Source organism: Eleginops maclovinus, chromosome 19, assembly GCF_036324505.1.
Source record: "Eleginops maclovinus isolate JMC-PN-2008 ecotype Puerto Natales chromosome 19, JC_Emac_rtc_rv5, whole genome shotgun sequence".
NCBI lineage: Eukaryota > Metazoa > Chordata > Actinopteri > Perciformes > Eleginopidae > Eleginops > Eleginops maclovinus.
The window spans coordinates 6,033,494-6,053,047 of record NC_086367.1 but is presented as its reverse complement, the minus strand read 5'-3'; the positions used below and the strand labels follow the sequence as shown (position 1 = coordinate 6,053,047).

Sequence of the window (19,554 nt, the reverse complement as noted above, 5' to 3'; positions counted from 1 at the left end):
CATGCTTCTATGTTGAAAAAGCGCTTTATTTTCCTCACACTGCCTGTACATAAATGACCACTTTTCACTCTGAAAACGCTCTGAAGAGCCCATGCCCCCACCTTTGCAAAAGCGCACTCTGCTCTGATTGGTTAGCTGGCGACTCTGCTGTGATTGGTCAACCGCTTAGAGCTTTGTCAAATGTCCTGGAAAAAAACTGAAGAAATGGCATCGTTTGTTGTGCCGTAGGCCTACCAGTTCATTACAAATAAATAATGATGGATTATCAGTTATCATTTCAAAGTGAAACAGAGACATCGGATTAACCTTCGACAGCGTTTTTATGACCTTGAACACAAGTTTTGATCACAAACAGCAAAGACTGTTTATAGCTATGGCTCTGAAAAGTGAAGCAGTTTTCTTGCTCTTTCTTGGCTGCTAGTTCAGTGAGTTTTGATCGTACACTGATGAGACTTGTACCAATGGAATACTACCATTCGAGCACATGTCTGTGTAGAGCACATTATGAGAAAATCACAGCAGCTCTCAAGAGCAATTATGCTTCTCTAAGTTTCAGAAAGTTGTTGGATTTCATGCCAATAATTCAGAAATCATCAAAACTAAGCTCAGATGATATTCTAAAGTTATCAAGGTTAATTCATCTTAATCTTAGATGAGGTGCAGATGCAGATGCAGACTTCCTGTTGGAGGGTTAAATAATTTCCACTCTTTATTAGTTGTTTCTGATTTGCATTTAATTTGGCGGACCCTCCACATGAACACACAGGATAAAAGTGGGTGGGGGGAGGTGTACAGTAGGTATCAGTTTAGAATTGGGCCATAATCGTCCATCTTGCTTTTATTGCAACATCGTCTCACCTGAGGTTAAAGAGCGACTTTCAAGGTCTTATTACAAACGGTGGCACTTTTCCGCCAAGTGTAGTCATCAATTGGACTGTAAAGTAGTGTTTCCATTTCATTTTATCTCTGAGTTATAAAGCATGTTAGTGACAATTGCCGTTCAAATGTATGCATTACATTGTTTCTGGCAGCAGTTTTTCCATTGTAAAATCTTTTTAATGGATTTTCTGAAAATGGTGAGCCTGCAGTGGGGGATCTGATGGACATTTATGCTTTTATAGGCAGTAATGAGCATTACAAGAAGCTAAAATTGCAGCCTGGGTTTAGCAGAAATAAATGTGTTAACGTGACATGGTTATGGGTAGATCCTGATGGTGGCAATAAACATTGTGCAAAGCAGGACTTCAAATGACTTTAGAATGCACTTTACAGCAAAACACTATCATTAGAATGGCTAATACTTCTCTCCCTATTTGAGCAGTCATCTGATAAGCCACTCTGTGCCTGTAAACAGCATCTCACATTCTCTCACAAGTTTTCTCTTTGACAATGGCTTCAAGGCTGAAATACAATAATGTGTGATTGCTGTATTACAGGACATCTTTTGCGAAGAGTAAAGGCAAGGCAAATATGTGTGTATAGCACCTTTCAACAACAACATAATTCAAAGTGATTTACACAAGACTTAGAAGCTTTAAGACAGCACAACATATATCAAAGAAGTTTAAACCATGGAAAAACAGTGCAGCAACAGTGCTTTACAAGTTGTAAATAACTAGTCCCTAAATGTATTTAATTCAAATCTGAGGTAAACTGAACATTTCTTAGCCCCAATTTGGGATGAGTTAGTGCTGACGTTTTCTGGGAGTTGGTTCCAGAACTGTGGTACATGAAAACTTAGCTGCCTTTCCATGTTTGGATTTCCCTCTGGGGACAGAGATCAGACCATCTGAGGGGTCTGGACTTTCATGATAGCATCAGCAGATCAGACTTGTATTTTGATGCTTCAGTTCTCTATAAACAAAAATCTAACTTATTTGAAAACCAGGAAGCCAGTGAAAGAATATGAAAACAAGACTGATGATTCCATTTATGTCCATTTCCTGGTTTTAGTGAGGACTGTAGCTGAAGATAAAAACAAGGACAGGTTTTTTCTACATCATGTTTTGACATAAAACCTATCCATTATTCTAAGGGTCCGAAGACAATTGTTTCATTGTAGGAAAATTGGCAAAACCAAACTTGAATGTGTCTGATGCACTAACTCAGCGTTTGTACGGAATGATAGTGAACTGGTGATTATATAAATCTTTGTGTGTTAGATATTGAAAAAACATCAACACTAGAATCAGACAGAGGACTTTACTGACAGTGAATAATGCCCAAATTGTAGGTGGATTGTTGTCAATTGTGCAATTTCAAATGACAAATCAAATTGATTGATCTTTAGTGCAATAGGCAATGTCTTTTTTCTACAGGAGATTAATTTCTTAACCAAATGTTTTCTGCAAACTTAAATTCTACCACAATTTATCCTTCAGACAGTCTGTAGCAATTGCCAAGGCTGTCTGCAGTCTGATAACAAAAACAAACATATATGGGCAGAACTCCAAACAGTCCATAGTCTATTAAACACATTGTAAACAACTCATTGTTCTGTTGTATGGATATTATTACACATAATAGTTCAGTACTTTGAATGGACTGCTGCTAAGGAGAACAAACTGTTGCTAAAGAGGATCAAGGAGGTTCAGTCATATCAATCAACAGAAAGAAGTCCAGTCAATTTAACATCAACTGTAGACAACAAACATTGGTTTTCCTCCATCAGAAAACACCATGGAATACTTTGAGTGGAGCGCTGGACACCAGAGAGATCAACAGAAGAAGACAGACAGCAGGTTAACCCTGACGGGGGGGCTTTCGCAGTGCTTAAAGACTGGCTCATGGAAACGAAAATCTGGTGTATCTTCTAGGGATGGGAATCACCAGGGTCCCACCGATACGATACTATCGCGATACTTAAGCCATGATACGACATATTGGGATATGGCGCATTTCTGATTTCTTTCTCTGCTGACTCCATCTTTGTTTTGACTAACTTCCTGCTAATCCCACTGACTTTACCCATGGCCATGACCGCACAGGAAAAACCTTAGCACCATCTAGTGGATTGAAAAAGCAATTGTTAACAAAAACTTTTATTTGGATTTGTGATATGAATAGTTAATAGAATAAAATATCGATACTTGGCGTCCGTGTATCGATACAATATCGCCACACTATACTGTATTGTTTATTTCCCCCAACCCTAATATTTCCCATCAAGCTCCTGATCACCATTTCGGTGTTCTTTTTCATTAATGACCGCCTCACTGCACATTATCCCTTACTTACCAATAGCACTCTCAAGACGTTGTGAGTGTCATGGTCTACACTACAGTATCAAGGCGGCACTTAATGATGTAAGGTCATAACCTATGCAGTTTATAAAAAACGGTCTGCTTTCTTGGCCAGTGCAGTTTCGAGTGTTTGGATCCAAACTAAAACTAAAACTCATCAAGAAGATCATCACTAGATGTATAGCCAACCAACTTTTCTAACAGTGTAAACATGACAGCAAGATTTATAAAAAGCCCTGTGATTTCTTAAACATTGAAGATAGAAGTTACGTATTTAAGTTGAGGAGTAATCATGGCTGTTCCAAAAGCAGTGGGTACAATACCAGAACTTGGAGATTTATTAATGATGGTAACAGAGTCTAGAGCACATGTTGAGGGAAGAGCACTTTAGAAATACACTTAAATCACTCATTGAATTTTTATTACTATTGGTATTTAAATTAGAGTTGGCGTTGTAGCACAAAGTTCCAGATTGTTATATAAAATGATTCAAAATAGAACGATATAATGAAGCTCCCTCTAAGATTGATGGCAGTGCGTCAAAAACTATTCTTTGTATCGGTCCTGAAGCAAAATATGTTGACAAAAACGTTGATATTTGGAAGAGTGCTACATTTAAATGCAAATCACACCGCATTTATGATGAACAGATGCATTTCACTTTATCTAATGAGTTACAAGCTTAGGGATCAAGTGAGTGGAGCTTTAGCATCATCAAACTGTGCATAATAATATATATTATAATAATTCCTAAAGCTAAAGATGATCTGTCAGCTCAAAAATCCCCTAACTCCTCCAAACAATGGCAAACACTCTGATGAAGCCCTCTAACATTTCACACACAGTACAGGTAAGTGTGTGTGTAGAGGACGAGGATGTTTCTTTACTCGAATGTGTGAAAGTAGAGCGGGAGAAAGTTGGCAAGTGTGTTTGTGTACATTTACAAGCTTTACTGCCATTTTATCATCTGAATTTGTGAAGGAAAAAAGTGAAGAAACAACCTGTTTAAGTTAAGTCTCAAGAGAAGCTGCACAGGGAGTAGGTCAGGTGGCAAGAAATGGAAAACCATCAGGCTGTCAGAGAGGATTACACTGAGAAAGCACATGCTTCTACTGGAAAACTGGAACCAAGCCACTATGTTGTCTTTCGAATCAGTCAAACACTCCTTCATGAATACCAATAAGTAAGAGGTGAACCAAGCATAATTATTTGAAAGCATGTAAATGAATCAGGGAGGTAAATGTTTCCAGAGTGCACTCAACCCATCAACAAGTCTGAGTCTGCAGCCATGCTATCAACTAGGTAATGCTAGACTTAATAATTAAGAGTTATGTCGCGTTCTCAGTGATCTGTTAGCTAAAAAACTAAGAATCCGATATTAAGAAGGATTACAAGTTAAGGGGAGTCAATTACAAGTCCTTCAACAACAAAAACAATTAACATTTTAACAAAGCTTCCCAAATTAGCATGGGGAATTCTTACACAGGGGAGCATTCCATTTAGAGCATTGTAAGAAAGAAGAAGGATGTGGATCAGCAATGGCTTCAATGTAAGGGCTTCATGTCGGGATCCTGATCAGCATGCCGGTGTTTTATTTTCCTTTATGACCACCTCGCTGCATGCTACCTTCTTTAAAACATGGCTACCCACTAAATAAACCAACTACTTCCTTCAGAATAGAAAAATGGTTGTAATGCTCCAGAAGAAAGAAATGGTGCGGTTCCACTGCGTACCCACAGCTGGAACTGCGGCGGCAGCAACAAAACCTTAAATAACGGCAGCACTGATCGACATATTCTTTAACTGTTCAAGTCTATCCGCGTGCTTTCTATTAACCCGTCTTTAAACACTGCCAGAGCCCATACTGTGTTCCTGTTAGTGTTTAATCCCTGTCTGTCTTCACTGTCTTTTAAACCCCTAACCCTATTCACTTAAGTGTACTATAACGGGGATATGAGCGGAACATTACAGTGCTAAATAGTTCTCTGAGAATGTCAAGGTTTACACTATCAAGGTGAAACTTAATTCTAGTAATAGCAGAAGAGATGAAGGTCAGAATCCTTGGCACTTAATGATTGGGCTGGATAAAAAGTTACCAAAGTAAATTATTGAAATCTTTCCTTCTGCCGGGGCATGTATTGCAATGTTATTTCAATCAATCCAAAGGCTAAGGAAATATTTAACTGAAGAAGTTGAAGAATATTCCTCAGGAAACCATCAATATGTGAATTTCATAATGTTCACCAGAGTAACAAAAGTCGCTACATCAACATTGAGTAAATGTCTGAATCGTTATTTGATAAACGGTTATGTTTAGGAAATCTACCTTAAAAGAAAGATCATTTTTCATTCCATTTTGGATCCTAAATCAATATTGTCTCAATGTGCCAACTTTCATATTTGCTGCCATATTTTTTTTTAACTATATAAAGTCTGGAAAACAACTTTTTAGAAGGGTTCTGGACAGATCATTTAGGTAAATGTAACTCAGTAGGATCAAATGCTACATTTGTTGCCATCATAGCAGTCAGCTCTTCCTGATAATAATTGTTCCTTATTGTTTGTTATTCATTTAAAAGAATCACATTTTTGAAAGGTTTATTGTCAAAAGTGTGGCCTAATCTTAAATACAACTTCAGATTTCTCTAGGTTTAAAAATTGTTGGAAACAACTCAAGAAAATATATGAAAGCCATGCAGACATGTTACATATCACTCTTTTGAAGACAGGGACAACTAAATAATCTATATGTGATGAAGTAAAATATAGTTCCCAAGAAATAATGATGAAAATGTAGCTCTATACGATGACACCTGCACATCTGAATTGTCCTGGATGTTAACCATCCAAACATTGAATGGGGCTTTGTTTGAAAATGTCCTGGCCTTGAAGGTTTTAAAAGAAGGTAATAAAAAGGACACTTGTAAATGAATAATTTGTACAACCTATCATTTGACTGTGAGTGGATTTTTAAAATGTATTTATGAATTTACCCTTGTGCCCTCAAGATTTTTTAAATGTATTTTAAAATTGCTTTCCAAGGATTGCAACAGTGTTTCAAATTGAAATGAAACAACCTTTCAGTAAAGCGCTGATGACGCCTTTAGAAATTGGAGAGGAAGCTTGTCTTTGACCATGTCTTTAGGACATAAGAAAGACGTTAAAGCCGATTAGTTTGATCAGATCAGTGAGTTTTCGTGTCAGTTATCGTATGTGGATTTTCGTCTTCGCTCTTCTGCTGTCAGACTGGGCTGTGACAAGTTGATTCATACAGTGTGAGAGCAAGTGCCTTTCCGTTAGTTGTAATGGTGAAAAAACCATGTCAAACACATAAATGGTAGCAGAAACACATAATGAAATTCAAGGGGGAGATGGTAGTTTGTCACACAATGGCGGTGATATGCTGTCGAAATATTGTTGTCATAGAAACAATAATAAAAAGGCACATCTTTTTTTTGAAACGTTGGGAGGAGGCTGTCTCCAGCACCATGCCATTTAAGATACACATTAAAAAGTGTTTTGTTTTCCATCATTATTACTTAAGGTCAAAGGAACAGTGGTGTTCATTGCCATGCAATGTTGGAGGGATTCTCTTTTGAGGAGGTATGGCAATTTATTTTTTTGTATTATCAACTGCCCCTAAAGTTGCCTCCCCTATTTAGACTTATTTTCATATATTTCCAGAATGAGTTTCCGACCATTGAAACGCTGCTAGACTTCCAGCATCCAGCGCTTTCATTTTCAGGAACAGAGAGAGCAATATGAACCCCCCAAAAAAAAAGAGCAATGTCTTTTCTGTCAAGAAAATGGGAGCATCATGCCCCTCACACACCCCCCCCCCCCCCTCCAAGCCCCTTGTGGCTGCTTTGCTTTCGGGTTTATTAGGTCTGCTGTCAGTGGAGAAATTGCTGTCTTTTACTCTCTCTACAATTTCTCCCGTATGATTGCTGGACTTCAATGAAAAAAGAGGAGTCTTGAAGTCTATAAGCCTTTACTGCTAATTGTTTACCCTTTTTAAAGAAATGATCCTATTTGACTTTCTCTGCTAAAATAATATTGATATTGTGGTGTTTTGAAACAACAAAAGATAGACTCAGAGTCGCTCATAACTTTTATGACTGTAAAAATGTCTCAAGGATGTTTTGTGAACATCATCAAGGTTATGTCGGAAAGAAAAAAACATCACAGCCTTGGGCCTGGCAGTCTGCGCACAATATTACTTAGGAATGTAAGAGCAAAAGAGTTGGCATACACAGGAAGTATAACTCTAAATGTGAATCAAAACAACATTTCAGCTGCCGGAGATGCCATTAAATGTTTGCCTTTGTTACATGTATCTAGAATTAACAAGCAGAATAGGGCTTAGACTTGCCGAGCTTGCAGATAAGTAATCCAAGTTTCTCAAATAACCTTTTTTCTATTTCCTTTAAATGCAACTAGTAATTCTCATAACAAGAGTGTTTAAAAGTAGGGCTGCACGATTTGGAAAAATAACTAATGGTGTTTATGTTGAAGGATAATGCCATGGCGATATGATAGGGAATGTTTACTTAGAAAATAATTTTAAATGTATACAAATATTTGTAGATTACCATTTGTAGACGGGGTATTTTTATTCTTCTCAGGATATTTTCAGTTTGCCATATTTTAGCAAATGTTGTGCTTTCTGGGATTTGGTAGTATAGTCAGTATTGCAATTATGATTACATTTTCTAATAATTGTGCAGCCCTAGTTAAACGGGTATTGCTATTTCAATTTAAATAAATAAACTATAAGTTGAAGATTGTAAAATAGTCAGTAGAGCAGCATTATAAGTATTTTTTGGGCCACTGCGGGGCAGCAGAAGAACTAAAAACACAATACGCCAGATGCTTTTATTATGGATGTGTAGGTTTTTGGCTTAATTTATAAAGGTGTCCTCGCCTCTTTTAACATCTCAGTCTTCTCGTGTCTATTTTTGCCTTTTTAAATACAATGTCATTTTCCGTGCTTTCGGACGAATAAAGCATTCAGGACTCTGGTTCTAAAATAAATAGATATACACAGTTCTTGTTTTTTTGCTATCCAGAATGTGCAGGATTTGTATGTCTGAGGTCACTGCTCAACCTCAGGCTTAATGACCCATTCCATTAGAGACTATTTTATATAATGCAGAATTGCTTAATGGCATGCAATGTCATGTTTTTCTCTCTTTCAGATAAAAATTACGAGTTGCCCTACTTTCCAGCAAATCTGTCTTGAGGCTTTCTTGTCATTATAGTCTGAAAAATAAAGTGAATTCCGGACTTATACTGCACTGATGGAAAAAAACACTACGACCAATTACTCTCAGAACAAAAACAACCACTTTTATAATAGTTCCTTTTTTGTGTGGCAAGAGCAGTCACACACGTTTTAACTGGAGGCCAGCTCTGGCTATTTCTGTGTTTTCCACTGCTTAAAACGCACTTCTGGTTTTAGAAAACTGCCTGGTTAATTGTGTTTGTCAGCCAGTGAGTCTTCAACTTCAACCAGAGAATTAATTGTAAAGGTCCCTGCTGCCCTGCTGCCTGCTGAACGGTTATGTCCTACAGAGTAATGCCTTGCTTACTTAGTTATTGCATAGGTAGGGATTTGTCAGGGTCTACCTTTCCTTAGATAAACCACATACTAGGAATTGAAAGAAATGGAGACTGTGCAACGGCCCAGTTCACAGGCATGTCTTCCCTCCTCCAGCCCCTGCAAGAGATTTGAATTGAAACACTACTAATCTAAAAAAATCTATGAAAGGTTAAAGTGGCCACCTGCTGCCCTCAATGCCGTCTCTGAATAATTTATGTAAAATGCAGAGTAGAAGATGCTGTCTTTAACTCTACTCTATTCCCCTTGCCATATTAATATGCAACATTGCAAGTCTTTCCATAAGAAACAACAAAGCTCAATGAGCTAATAACAGGTTTGAAGGATAACTCAGAACAAAATGAATGAACTGATTTCTTTGTCATCCAGTGCTGTGTCTTTTCGTCTCTTTCCTTCTCTTGCACTCTTTTTCATTATTTACTGGGGACAGTTGAGCCACCATCGTGCTTCCCATAAATAAAAAAAACAGAAAAAGTATTACATGTCTTCTGTTGCATGATGAATTGAGCTAACTTCTTTCTGCGGTTAAATATCCCTGTACATAGAGTATATTCCCTTGATCGGAGCGTCGTCCATAGCAATGGTCTGCTATCCTTAGCAGCGGTCTGCTAGGGAAAAATGGCAGACATCTGGAATGTCCAAATTGACCAATCAGAGTCAAGTATTCAACTAATCCTTGTAAAAACATCTGATAATTACTGCTACAAATTCACTATTTGGTGAGGAAATATAAAAAAGGTCCAGTTGTGTTTGTTTCTAATAAACAAAAATGTGTTCATTGCTTAAATTAAATTATTACCATGCCATCTATAAAAATACTTTAAAAAGAGGGCCAATTTTGCTTTTTAGGAGTTTCCATTTCTTGTATTATGTTATATAGGTTTTTCCCTCCGGAGAGAGTTTCTCTCCCACACTCTCCCCCTGCATGAAACACCTCCATTGGACTCCTTCGTTTTGATTGTATAGTGCTGTATTACATGAAAAAAGAGGCCCTATTCTGCTTTTGGGGTTTTCCCTTTCTTCAAGTGTGATGTATAGGATTTTGAGCATGAAACTGGTCTGCAAAGTCTAAAATCCCTGTGTTCGCTGCCGAGGGACAGCCCCCCTGCATGAAACTCCTCCATTGGAATCCTTTATTTAATTCAGTGACATAGTGACATAACCTTGTAACACTCACACTGATAAGCTGTTAAGATGTTCTAAGGGGCAGAACATCTCTACGCGGTTGACCAATCACAACAGAGCTGGCTAGTTGACCAATCAGAGCAGACTCGACTCTGGATTCCGACAGAGGGTGAAAAGAGGTGCTGCAGCACAAGGCAGTATGAGAAAATTAAAGAGCTTTTTGACCATTAAAGCATGGAGACATGTCAAGCACAAAATGCTATTATGAACCTGAAAAGGAGCATAATAGGGCCTCCTTTAAAAAATGAATGTTCATAATATCCTTAGAACGTGCCAACACTCTGTAGCAGAGAAGCCAACAACAGTTATATGACCGTCTGAATAATTTCAAGTGAAGTGGGTCAGTGCAGGGTCGAAGAACAACAGTGAGAGTTTGGCTGAGATAAGTCTCCCTTTCCTACTTTTGCCAAGGGACCAGCTTCAGAGCAATAACCTATCAGTGTTGGCACCCATAGCTTAGACTGCCAGAGTACGACTCAGCATATCAAGGATGTTATAGATTACTTTTCACATTCACATCTTAACATGTCAAAGTCAAAGTCAAAGTGGATTTGTACAAGCCACAGTCCACAAAGAGATGGCAGATGCTCTGGTTTCAACTGATAGTGCTGATGCTGCCCGCTAGCTAGCAACACTAGCTTATAGATAAAAACTCTAAGTCTGTAGCTAATAAATAACAGTTGATAATGTGATTGTTAGTATTTTTTTTTCTCAGCCCTTGAAGGCTAAGTGTAAATCAGTCACTTCCTTGTTTATTTGGTAATTATTCACACACCTTCTAATAACAAATAGTTAGCTAGTAGATCAGAGTTTTAATATTTGAAGCCTCATACACAAGGCATTCTGGTACATGTAGGAACTGCAAGACCGATTATCTGAGTATGAAGGTAATTTGGCGATATGAACGTCACCTACAGTCTTAATGGACTTGATGTACCTCCAGCATAGACTGGAAATCCATAGTTGTGAATATAGCATGCTGAACATCATGTCTATAGTTCCTGCTACAGTGTGTGATTTACAAAATGTAAATGCAGTTGATGTCATGTTTGATTAGTATAGACTTTAAAGATGAAATTCTTCGCCTGTTAGAAAGACCTAGGGACTGATTGTGAAATTAGTCAGAGCAAAACCCGTCCACATAATACATGCAATATGAAATAGAGCTTTCTTACTATGTTGTTTCCGTTTCCATTTAAATGTAAGCCGCTGTCAAAGAGTGGAGAGGATACTCGGCTGTGATCTGTGGACGGCCCAGGAGAACCTGAAAAAGAAAGATTGTTCATGTTCTTTATAAAAAGGCTTCTGAAAAAATGTATATATTACTCCATGTTGTGTCTCATTTCTTCAGAAACAAAAAAAACTAGAAAACACCATTGCCAAAGTTAAGATATTGACTATATTCCAGTGCCCTGCCTTTGAGTCATGCAGAACATCTCACAGACAGCATCTAAAAGAGACAAATGCTGCTCTTTGATATGATATTAGCTTGGCATTAGAGGACCTTCTTTCTGATTCAGCCCCACTCGGAGCTGGCAGAGTGCTCCTGGCCTTTTCCTGCTTGTCATTTGTGCCATGGTGAAACAAAGGGGCGCTTAGAGAAAAAGGATTTGGAACTTTTTTCCTCAGGTGAAAAAATGGGACTCAATGGCTCAACGCCCCACAGCTAAACCTGAGCTTACCTGCACTGATACCTTACTCACATATGGCTGCATTTCTCACGGCTCTGTTTGAGTTATGAGAATGAGGTGGCTAGGCTTTAAATATTCATGCAGGCCTATTAGTATTAATCAGTTTTCTAAATCTGTTTGCTTTTCATAATTAGGTAAATTGCCAGAAAATATAATTTTGTTTTATGGGAGAGACTGAATTTGTATAAAATGTTATTCATCGCCTTTTTGCTTACAGCTTATTCATAAAACAACATTTATAAGTGGTTATGTAAGTTTGAATCTAACAGCGTGTGTGAATACAATATTTAAAGAACCTTTGATGCTCCAACACTTTTGCTTGACTAGGTTAAAAGATTGTTCTATATTTTGTGAAATACAATTATAGTATTTACATTTTTTTGCTGAAATTGAGATGAGAAGATTGACAGAGCTTCTGTATCTGTTTAGTATGAAGCTGAAGAAAGAGCTAGGCTAGCTGTTTACTTGAAGGACACAGCAGCTAGCTAGCTCTGCCAAAGATTACAAATATACCTATCCCAACTTTGGGCAGCCATGGCAACTGTTTTTTCTTTGTAGAAAGTCAAGCTAACAGCCTAGCGATAGCTTTGTATTTAGCATAAGCTCTCAGGGCAGCCACACAAACTATTCTCTTAAAATTCAGTATATAAATACTGAGGAAGTAAAGTCTCGACATTGACAAAAAAAGCAAAGCAAGGCCACTTTCTAGTTTTTTAAGTTATCATGTTAGTTAGCTCAGAGCTAATTCTATCTGCTGAGGAAAACAGTGAAACGTTGCAGAAATGTCTCATACTTGCACAAATCAGAATTTAGCAATATCCAAATTTAGCATGATTTTCATCCAACTACAATTAATTGGAAACAATTGTTGTGATTTCTGAAACTCAGGTAGGAAACCACCAACTTCTCTGCACTGCTTACTTTAGGCCCATATAAAAGGAAAAGACATAGAAATCCATTCACCTTTTAAACAATGCTCCATAAATTGCCAAACTACCCATCATTTCCAATCTACCTTTGTCTCTCAAAGTGCTCTAAGTTCAAATTTGTTGCTCGCTTTAATGTTCTCACCTCTCGGAGTTGCGTACCCAATTTCTCACTTTTACAGGCTCCTCATGGATGATTTTAGTGCCTGTTTTCATCTCTATAAGCTTCTGAAGGTAAATACAGGAGCAGAAGATTGCAGCTCCGGGTGTTTCTGACTTTACTGCGTGCCTCTGGGCATGGAGCATGACAATTTTATAACTTTGAAATAAATGCTCATCTATTGAACTGTTTTACAGTGTCAAGGTGCGCAGAAAAGACAATCTCCCATGAATGTGTTTTATTCCTTTATTGCTAAAATGCACAATGAAATGAAGTTTATTGTGAGATTGCATGACATCAAATACTGCAGGGCTCTTACCTAGAGGCAGTTTAAGAAATGATGGAACTTCTCGCAGGTAGCGAACAGTAAGGGTGACCTCATCTCCTGCAGTGCGCAAGAGGTGAACCTGACAGGAGCAGGAAGCGGAGAGAGATTGAGATTAAGATAGATAGAACGCGAGAAAGAACGATTGTGACTGATGCAGTGAGATAACAATTGAATCTCATACGCTCATGTCAAGCTGTACACAGCCTGAACAAACAAAACATAACAGGGAATGAGGAGGTAAATTGTGCTAAAGTGGCTTCACTTCAGCAAAGATAGAATTTGAAGGCCGGCTTTTCTCTAGTGACAGGCAGCAGCAAACAGACAACTTCGAAAATGAATTACCGAATATCTGATGTGTGAGGGATATCAACCACATCCTCAAACGGTGTCCAGTCAATTCAAGGAAGGTGAATTTTAAAGGACAATATATTAAATCTGTCTATCTTCCGTGCATCTTGCAAAATAAAACAGTAAATAAGACACTTGACTGTCACATGCAAAACGCGAGGTCATGTATACACTCCCCTAAATGCATGTCTGCTATCAAATCCCTCAGTTTAGCCTGAACATTTGTCAGTGCTGCAAAGTGTGACAGCCTGCCATTAAAAGCTCTGGATTTTGTTCGAAAGAGAGACTGCTCATTATGCATTTTGACGCTCGGGAGGTAAGTAGAGTGAACAGCTGTTTGGGGCTGCACAAGGAGACAGGGACGACAGACATGGGATGAGTGTGTGCTTGTGTGTGTGTGGGAGAGTGGGGGATAGTGGCAGAGAATAAAGGAATTATTTAACAAAGGGAGAAGACTTATTGAGAGCCGCTGGGATTTGGTGTTAAACCTGGGAGAAAGATGGAAGGATGGATGGAAATATTGTACAGTATGTATTACAGTATTGTAACAGTTAATAGCAAATATACTCACAACTTCTTCATGAGTACAAGGCTCTACATTTATACCGTTGACCTAAAGAAACCGACAGAAAAAGTGGAAAGCACATAAGTAATTATACAGGGGAGAAAGTGTGTAATTTAGCAAACCTACTTGCCTATTTGCTGCAGGGACACTGCCAGTGGGCGGCTAGGGGTGGAATATAATTGACAACCCTTGGTACCCCGCTTACAACAGTCAGCAGGTGATAGATAGTTGGACAGTAGTGCTGTATGTGTTTGTGTATTCGTATTTAATTGTTATTGTACAGACCAGTAGCCCTTTTGGGAAAGTGTATGTGCAGTGATCCTACGGAGCTATACAGCAATGTTCATTATTAAAATGAAAATGGTAAAAGTTGCCAGTGGGCGAAATGCTACCTCAAGCACCAGGTGGAGGATTTTATTGTCCGTCTTTTACACTTGCACTACTGTATGTTTAAAATAAATGAAAAGCAGTTCCCAACACCAAGAGGCATATAACAAAACAACAAAAATCACAAAAAATCACAAAATAATCACGAAGAACTGCAAAGGCAACAGACACACAATGAGATGCCAAACGACCACAATGAGATGCATACCAACTACAATGAGATGCAAAAGGACCAAAAAGAAAATACAGAACAATCACTAAGAGATACAATGTAAACACAAAGCTTCTTAATACAACTGCATAGAAAAAAAGAAGACCACAAAGAAACAAAAGGACTATAAAGAGTAAAATACAAAAAAAGGGATGCAAAACGACCACATAGAAGAACAACTCGATCACAATGAGATATAAAAAATAACAACAGTGTCTTAAAATGACCACAACAAGATGCAAAACGAAAAGGAGATGTTAAACGACCGTCAAAAGAATAAAAAAAAAAATGCACACAGTAACAAACAACCACAAAGCAACACACAACAACCACAAAGAAAATACAAAAAAATCACTAAGAGATACAATATCACCACAAAGTTAGAAAAAGGGACTTCATGGAGACGAAGGATGACCAAAACGGGCAAAATTACAGAGCTCAAAAAGATGGAAAAATGACCACAACAGAAAAACAACACAATCTTAAAGAGATGCAAAATAACCACCAAGTGTTTGAAAGGACCACAAAGACAAACTAAACAATGACAGAGATACAAAGTAACCACAACCTAAAATGACCACCAAAGATGAAAAAACATCAACGAGATGAAAAATGCCCACAAAAAGTAAGAAAACAACCACAGAGCAACACAAAGCAACCAGAGTAAAATTCAAACTATACCAGAGAGAGACATTATAACCAAAGCATTTTATAACAACGGCATATAGAAACAAAAGGACCAAACACAGAAAAAGGAGTATAAAGTAAACAAACAAAGGCAAAACACAGGGGACGCAAAACAAGTACAAATAAAAACAAAACAATCACAGAAAGATAATTCCTATAACAAACCACAAAAATGCAAAACAACACAGGGAGATCAAAATAAAACTACCAAAAATAAATACCAAACCCTCACAAAGAGATACAAAATATCCCCATAGCGTCTTAAATGGACCACAAAGAGCAACAACACAATCACAGAGATAAACAACAATCATAAAGGGTTTGAAATCGACCACATAGAATGCAAAACTACCACATGTGGAAATAAAATAAATCCTAAAGAGATGCAAAGCGATCATCAATAGACACAAAACAACTAGCAAAATTCCCCTAGAGATAAACTAATTCACCCAAAAAGGTTTTAAAATGACCATCGAGTAAAAAACAACAACCTGGCTGATGACCACACCTGAGAGACTTATTATTTAAAGGCCTATTGTCTCATAATCTTCCATGGCTGTGGGTTACAGCTACACATGAATAATATTGCATATTAGATTAGAAGGCTTTTTAAACCCATCCTATGGCTTTTAGTATGCAAATACATGCAATATTCTACGGTGTGAAAATTCAATGTCATTGCATATAAATATGAAACATTGTTGATCCAAAGGAAGGAGCTCTAGCAAGCCAACTCATAATATAATGCATAATAACTCCCAGTATGAGTGGTAATTTTGCCTGGCTGTCCAATGAATCTTCTTGATATTCAGGATAAACTGCACACTGGATAAACCTGGCAGACAGATTCAAATTAACTTTCAAAAAGATTCAATTAATATCTCCACTTTTGGCTTTCGATGATTATTCTTTTGTACAGAAACTATCATGCGTTTGTGACCTTATGATTATTCTATGACGGAGACAACGGGGTGTTCCTTTAGGGATATTGTAAGTGTGCCTCATGATTAAAAGAAATAATACATCTGACCAAGATATTATCTGCTCAAAGAGACATTGAAAGAGTCATTTGATTAAAATCAAGCAGTTGAAACTTCAATAACATCCTCTTTTCTTTTTCTAAATGAAATAACTGTCAAAACATAAGCGGGTTGAAACTCAAATGTGACACTCTTGGCAGTGACCCGAATCAACCTTGGAGGGAATAAGTCTGTACCAACCTGCAACATAGCGTCCCCGACAAACAGCTTCCCTGTCTGATCGGCTGCAGGGCGTCAAGTGTCAGAGGTTAATGAAAACGTTAGAAAAAAACGCTCATTTCATACATGGTAATGTGGTGGAAATAGCAATCAGCAAGTCTGTATGACTAATCTCTGGCTACAGCTCAGAAAAGAACACAGGACAGCATGAAATCTGAAACTAATCATGATACACACTCATTGGCAGCTGGGCGGGAGGAAAACAATGGGAAGTCTGTGGTGAAAAGATCTATAAGGTTCTGTTAAAAGGGTCGCGGGGGATAGGAAGACATGATTCTCTAGTATCCAATCAGTGTTAAGAGGGATGTGGGCTAATGCGCAAATTACAGGGAAATTATTCACTCATGATGCTCTGATATTGCGTCCTAACAGGACAGTGAGAGGTCATCAATTCTTACAATTTAACTGAGATACATGATTTAAGTGTTTTCTCCCTCCAGCTAACAGCATGGACACATTGCCAACTTCTTCTCAGTGTTTCTTTGCAATGACTTTTCCTATCAGGCAAGCAATTACCTCTTTGTAAAGAGCGTCTCCTTTTTTATTATTGTGTCCAGTAATAGTATATAAACTTTAACCAGGGTTTTGTCTAAACTGGGTAACAGGGGCGCTGCGCACTCTTACCGTCGGTGTGCACCCTCAAACCAAAATGCAAATGTTGCTCGTAAAATGTTAAAGTGATGCCAGAAAAAAAAAAATTCTATTAGTCAAAATCTGTATAATTACTCCAAAAATATGAAGATGGTGTCAAATAGACAGTCAGCTTTGTTTTTAGGGAGCTCTGAATAAATAGGGATGGACGTCCGGTGGGTCTGCCGGTGGACGAGTAGCAGGCAGCAGGCTTGCGCTGAAACTGAGATTTCTGAATTAGTTTCTTTTACTCTCCTTTTTCTGTAGAGGAAGTAAAGAAATCGTAACTCGGGATTTATTGGTTGTTTGAGGTGCAATATATGACTCAGCAGCTTTAAGACATGAAGGAACTATTATTATTTTCCTATTCTCTCCTATGCATTACTTTCACCAGGAAGTGAGCGGAGCTGTAATTTTCACTAGAAATGATGTCAGCGCCCTCATACTATATTTTTCTATAAAAAACCCTGATAACAGTCCAATCAATACACTGGTTTCAAACGAATAGGTAAACAATTTATGCGTTTTTTCTGAAAATGTAAAAAGAGGGTAAAATCTCATGTCATAGAGCTGGATTCAGCACGTGTTTAGCTTAGCACAAAGACTGGAAACAGGTAAGACCCTTAAAGATGACTCAGTTACACAATAAATATCTTTTAAATTAAAACCAACTCTTTGCAAATCTAGGTTGTGGGGTCAATCGTAATGTAAGATGACAAATAGTGTCATCTACATTTCCATTTTATGAAATGACGGAGCTATCCAAAATATGTCTTCATATACATGAGACACTGTCAGACAATGTGAAATAAGTGCATATTTCCACACTCAAAGCCACTTAAAGGGAAATGAAAGGGGAATATTTTCACATGAAACCTTAATAATTTAAGACGAGTTACATGCTGGAACTATTTCTTGACAAATAACTGCTGGGGGCAGTGACTTCCTAATGTCAATAAGCTTTACAGATTTTATATCTACGTTTTGTGGGTTAAACTGAGTTTTATATGGCATATTTTAGAAGCAGTGTAAACCATTTCCCAAGTTCCCAGTCTTTATGCTAAGCTAGACTAATCGCCCCCTTACTCCAGCTCCATATGAAGGTAGTATAAAATAGGACAGATTGTACAAATGGAGTATAATTCTACTTGTCATGAGCTGTAGTATTATTTCTTCTGTAGCTCTGGAGGGAGCTTTCCAACGTCTTAGAAAATAACTTACAATTATCATCATTATGGAGAGAAACCTTTTAATAACACTCACTGAAGTAAACTAATTATAATTCAGACATTAGTTGGTACGAAATGATCATCTCACTTTCTTGAAAAGATTTTAAAAAGATACTGGTTTCATATTTTAACTATTTCTTTCCTTCTGAACCAAAGAACATCTTAATAGAACAATAACAAATGTTTAGGATTCTTTAGGTTACCAATTCAAGTCAATAACTAAAAGTAAACAGACAGTATTTGAACTATAACTTGCTGCTCTTGTATATAAGAGCCCTTACTTTACAAGAAATAATGAATCCTTAGAAAAGGTATAACATTTAATTCTGAAATGTAAAATATTCAGTGGCGATTTCCATAAAAGTAACACTGCAGTAAAAACATCCACAATGCAAGAGGAAATTAAACACTTTCTTACCTACTTGATCTTTAAAAATCTTTGAAATAACCACAGGGACATTGTGCTCTGCACCCCCCTGAAAAGCATGAGAGAAAGAAGAGTTCAACTTTGCTGCAAAAAAAGCTTTCTAAAACCATGTTTTCATTTCCAGTTTTAAATCTGTCCATAACGGAAACTTCTCTTACTTTGATGCTTAAACCCAGACCACCAGCCGCCTGTCTTCGCAGTACAACAGTTCTGTGCTTTAGAAAGCGGGAGTTTCTTATTGGCAATAGGATATTGTGAACATTCATTGAAACAGTATTCTGGAGTTATGCTGTATGAATTACAATGAAATTCTTGAGCCCTCGGGCGCACTTACATTTACTTGGGATTCACTTCCATTTGTGCAAACCACGTCCAGCTTCTGTAGGGTTAGCGCCTCTTTGGTCAATTTCAGGCAGACATCATAGGTATTGTTGGTCTCCTCATTGTACAGCAAAGCAATTCCAGATTTTGTCTGTTGGAATTGAGAAGAGCATTGACATTTTGCCAAGCCGAGCAATTATGTAGACAATGAACATTTTAATCCTCGGTTCCAAACGTGTCAATTGTGTACCCTCATTCTAATGGCCGAGTTTTGGGTTAATTGGTTTTGCTCAACATTGTGAAAGCTTGAACCTTGGTGTAATAGAAAAAAGGAAATG

The 19,554-nt window shown here is 37.7% G+C and overlaps 1 protein-coding gene across 2 annotated transcripts in view; it reads right to left on the bottom strand.

Moving 5' to 3' along the window:
- The window catches only part of sntg2 (syntrophin, gamma 2), an 81,601-nt gene that overhangs the window by 41,886 nt on the left and 20,161 nt on the right, over nucleotides 1–19,554 (bottom strand). Inside the window, exons 2-8 of one of the 2 annotated variants that reach the window (XM_063908206.1) lie at nucleotides 19,230–19,367; nucleotides 19,054–19,110; nucleotides 18,887–18,944; nucleotides 16,571–16,614; nucleotides 14,072–14,113; nucleotides 13,144–13,231; nucleotides 11,223–11,311 (exon numbers count right to left, since the gene is read on the bottom strand). In XM_063908206.1, the coding sequence (XP_063764276.1) occupies nucleotides 11,223–11,311; nucleotides 13,144–13,231; nucleotides 14,072–14,113; nucleotides 16,571–16,614; nucleotides 18,887–18,944; nucleotides 19,054–19,110; nucleotides 19,230–19,367 (516 nt within the window). Of the gene's footprint in view, nucleotides 1–11,222; nucleotides 11,312–13,143; nucleotides 13,232–14,071; nucleotides 14,114–16,570; nucleotides 16,615–18,886; nucleotides 18,945–19,053; nucleotides 19,111–19,229; nucleotides 19,368–19,554 lie in introns of those variants that run through there. The other variant, XM_063908204.1, reaches the window with a different exon arrangement.